We start from the raw sequence: 4,226 nt of genomic DNA, 5'->3' as shown, positions 1-4,226 counted from the left end.
CCCCCCTCCCGCCCCCCGCAACACCAGATCAGAGGAAGGAAGGGCTGTTCATTTACTAAGCGCCTACTGTGTGCCGGCCGCGGGCGGACGGGAGGCGGGGAGCCCGCCCCGAGGACTCCGGGCAGCCGGGGCCTGGCCCTGCGCGCCCACCCCGCCGCGCCGCGCCTCCGTGTCCTCGTCTGTCAGATGAGGTTAATAAACAGAACCTACCTCGAAGAATGGTGAGGAGGAGAAGGGTTCGTAGGTGTCCAGCGGCCGGGGCGGCGCCTGGCCCATGGTAGGTGTTCAATAAATGTTAGCCTTTGTTACTCCGCTCGCCTCGGTCGTTACTGGAAAGCCCGCGAGGTCCGGGCTGCCCCTCCCCGGCCCAGAGCGCCTCTCCCTGCCCCCAGAAGGACCGATGCCATTATCTTAGATGAAAAGCGGAACTGGGCGCCCGGGGCTTACGCCTCTAAGCTTGGCGACTCAGCAGGTGGAGGTCGGAGGACTGAAGTTCAAAGCCAGCCCAGGTAAGAAAGCCTGCGAGACTCTTATCTCCAGTTAACCGCCAGAAACCCCCAAGTGGTAGAAACACCAGCCTGGGGTGAAAAAGTCAAGTGAGAGCATGAGCCCCAGTACTGGTGTGGGTGTGCACGCGCACGCGCACACACACGTACGCATGGATCCAGGGCCTTCGCAGGGACTCATGGACAAATAGCAAAGAGTCCTGGATCCAGGCATATGAATGAGGATAGCAGTGATGGCAATGATGGCAGGGACAGCCACTTATACACTTAAGTGGCGCCTGCTGAATTCCAGGCTCTTTGTTAATACCACCTAATCGACAGGAATCCAGATAAAACTCCTGGAAAATACTGTCCCCTGTGCCTAACTCTTAACCTCTCCTGTGTAGTTTTGAGCATGTACTCTTCATTAGCCCTGTAGACAGGCAAGCTCCCAGCTCAAGGATCACAAAGCCTGCAAGAGTCTAGGACCATGCACCCGCCTGCCCCCCCCCCCTCACGCCTTGGCTAGGATTCTCTGTGGAATTCCGGGGAGCAGGCATGCACAGGAGACTGAGGCGGCAGGAGGAAGGAGAGACAGACTGCTGATTTGGGGAGCAAGGTGACAGCCCGCACAGTGCAAGCATACTTCTGTGCTCTGATGGGTTCCACCATGCGTGCGCGTGTCTACACGTGGCTGTGGCCACACCGCAGGGGGGTGGGAAGCCAGCGTGGAGCAGCCCAGGGTGGAGAAGCAGCTTCCCACCTCCTGGGCAGCCTGGGGGAGCTGGAGCCGCTGTGAGAGGGGGCGGCCGGGCGCCTGCACCCGTCAGCCAGCCATCATTGCTGCCCGCCCCCGGGTCACGAATCAGCAGCCGTGCGCTCACCTCCTGCCGGCAAACGTGCTCAGGCCAGCACTGTCACTGGTCGCTGAGCATTTGGAAAATGTAACCCTGTCAGCCTTTGGTCTGAAGCGAGAGGCCTTACACTCCAGTGTACACACACGGGTGCAGGAGCGTGCCCGCCTAGGACACCCGCGCCACGCGCACGATTGCAGACACGTGTGCAGCCATGCACACATCTATCTGCATGCATGCGCAAGCCAGCATGCACAGCCCCAGGAGGACAGTCACAAAGTCAAGTGCAAGATGTCCATAAGTGGGCACGAACGTGTGTCTCCCAGCACCTCACAGAGAGAGAGAGGCAGCCTCCAACGAGGACAGCGGGAGGCCCGTGGCCTCCACCTCCCCGCTGGGTGGAGCTCTGCTCTCACACCAGCTGTGCTCACCCACCCGCCCTCCTCAGGACACCCACCGCCACGACACATGTCTAAAGCGAAAGCCAAGCATGCCCACGAGCAGGCACGTGCCTCCCTAGCCCAGCCCTCTCCCCTGCCACACACACACACACAAGCATGCACAAACCAACTCAGATCCCTGGCACGTGGCTGCACCCTCCCCACCCCCGCAGTCCAGCCTGGCCCGGCCCCACATCGTCAGGTGTGCCGGGGACAGCAGGAACCGTTGCCCACGCGCAGAAACCGCCACCCCGGCAGAATTACATCTGCCGTAAACTTCTCATCTGCAAATGATGATTAAATGTTATTGTGCAAGAGAAAAACGCCAAGGAGGGACTCATTAGCTTTATTGTCAAGAGGGTTCCACGGCTCCAGAGCCCAGCTCCAAGGCCGGTTTAACCCTCTCCATGCTGGGCATGCGTGGGTGGGGGTGGGGGTGCTATAATCGGGAAGGTACAGCATGAAAGACCCAGAGACAGAAATCCCAGCGTGAGACCTGAGGGGACCCACCATAGCACCGTGCAGAGTCCTGAGTGTCTGAGGTGTTCCCCCCTTGCCCCTCATTTGCTACACAGCTGTGTGGTTCCTCTGGTGGCAAGGGCCTCTCAGAGGAAAGGGTGTCTCGGGCCAGGAAACACCTGGAACAAAGGTCTAAGTGACTCACAGCTATGAGATCTGGAGGATCACAGTTCAAGACCAGCTGGGAAAGATCCATGCCTCTGTGTGTGTGTGTGTGTGTGTGTGTGTGTGTGTGTGTGTATACATCTGTCTGTCTCTCTGTGTCTCTGTCTCTGTGTCTCTGTCTCTCTGTCTCTCTCTCTCTCTCTCTCTCTTTCCCTTTCCTTTTATCCTTATTTTCTTGCTGGATGAATGCAGCTGAGATGTCTGGAGTTTAAACCGCCAACTTGGTCCAGGAAGACTAGCAGCGATCGCCTAAGGAACAGCCAGACAGGAAACAGGAGACTTGGGGCTTTTCAACCCCCACGGAGATGGAAAACTCCAGCCTTCTCATCTCCAGACTTGGTTTCCATGAGAAGATTGATCCGCTTCCAGCTGTGATTTGGGTCTTGTGCTCCTAGCACCAACATCCAGCTCCTGCTGGTAGACGAGGTAGAGAAGGATCCTGAGGCTGTGGATATGAGAACCGCTTTGAAGGCATGTTGGCCAGTGTTGGCGGTTGACGGGATGGAGCGGTGGTGGAAACGGAGGTCAAGGGCTTCGGGGTTGAGTGATGTGGGCAGTGGAGCTCGTCAGGAGCTAGAGACCCCGGGAGAGGCTCGAGCCGGGGGTCAGGCGAGGCCAGTGTGAGTTTGAGAGGCCTGCCGGAGCAATCACTTGGAAACTCAGCCCTGTAACGCAGAGAGGGGAGGGGAACCCTGGAAAACGGGTCACTCCAGACACGGCCTAGCACAGAGACCTCGGGAGATCTCCAGGTGCTAGGATCAGATGGAGCCCCTGGGTCAGGAAGAGGGGGAGGAGCTCCTGAACCTCAGTTTCCCCAGCTCTAAATTGGGGGCAACTAAAAGGGCAGCCCTTCGACTCCCTCCTGATCTCTGGTATTACTGAAGAATCTTCGGGAGGAATCGGATCCCCTTTGGAAAATGAAGCTAAAGCCAGCACTCGCATGGGGGTGCGTGAGGGGGTGCTTGGGGGCGTCCCCTTTCCTGCAAAGAGCGTGGGTTCACTAAATGACAGCTGTGAGAATGTTGGGGAAGAGCAAACCCAGAAGCCTGGCATTCCTCACCCCAGCGGTCAGTAGGCACCTGCTGTATCAGGACACAAAGCCACAGGGAGACAAATGGGAAGGGAAAAGATGATGGAGCCAGCCTTGCCAGGAGTCTGGGGGGGGTTGCGGGGGGGGTGGTGAAGGTGAAGGGAGGGGCTGGGAGAAGGGCAGGGAGGGGTTTTCTGGGAGCCCCTCCCCTTGCCCAGCTGCTGTGCTCAGTCACACCCCCTTCTGTGAAAGGCGGGAGCTGGTCAGCAGAGCTTTAACATTTCACATTGCCTAGATTCACCTGCAGACGCTGCTGTATTATCACAACGTAATATGCCAGGTTGGCTCACAGGGCAGAGGAGGCCTGTCCAGACAGGAAGCCCGAGGTGTGAGGGGCAGAGGGTCAGCCTGCGCCGGGCTGGTCTTCTGGCCTTGCAGACAGACAGCTTCTCCCTGGGCCTCTCTGCTTCTTCTCCCTCCACACAGGCTTGTGTCTGGACTCCAGCGGCTCTGTCCTAGAAGAACAGAGTCACTGTAGGTTAGTGATCCCCTCCTCCCTCTCCCCTCCCCCTACTCCCCTACCCCACCCCCAGGCTATAGGCCCACCTCACCTCAGCTGTTCACATCTGCAGCTACTCTGTTTCTGAAGAAGTGTGTGTCTGGGCTGGGCTGGGCCTCAAAGCATGGATGTTAGGGGTAAACAGTTCCACGCCAGGCTCAGCTCCAGCTATGG

At 58.4% G+C, this 4,226-nt stretch overlaps 1 protein-coding gene across 1 annotated transcript in view; it reads left to right on the top strand.

The window, feature by feature from the left end:
* Cdh22 (cadherin 22, type 2) overlaps nt 1-3,087 on the top strand; it is a gene marked incomplete at its 5' end in the record, with an annotated part of 68,005 nt that extends 64,918 nt beyond the window's left edge. Inside the window, 2 exons of the mRNA XM_013010731.1 lie at nt 2,355-2,428; nt 2,859-3,087. Coding sequence (XP_012866185.1) covers nt 2,355-2,428; nt 2,859-3,087 — 303 coding nt within the window. The remainder of the gene's footprint in view (nt 1-2,354; nt 2,429-2,858) is intronic.
* Nucleotides 3,088-4,226: the final 1,139 nt, after the last annotated feature.

Source organism: Dipodomys ordii, unplaced genomic scaffold, assembly GCF_000151885.1.
Source record: "Dipodomys ordii isolate 6190 unplaced genomic scaffold, Dord_2.0 Scaffold13, whole genome shotgun sequence".
NCBI lineage: Eukaryota > Metazoa > Chordata > Mammalia > Rodentia > Heteromyidae > Dipodomys > Dipodomys ordii.
Note: the sequence above shows the minus strand (reverse complement) of the source record. Positions and strands in the feature narration are given on the sequence as shown.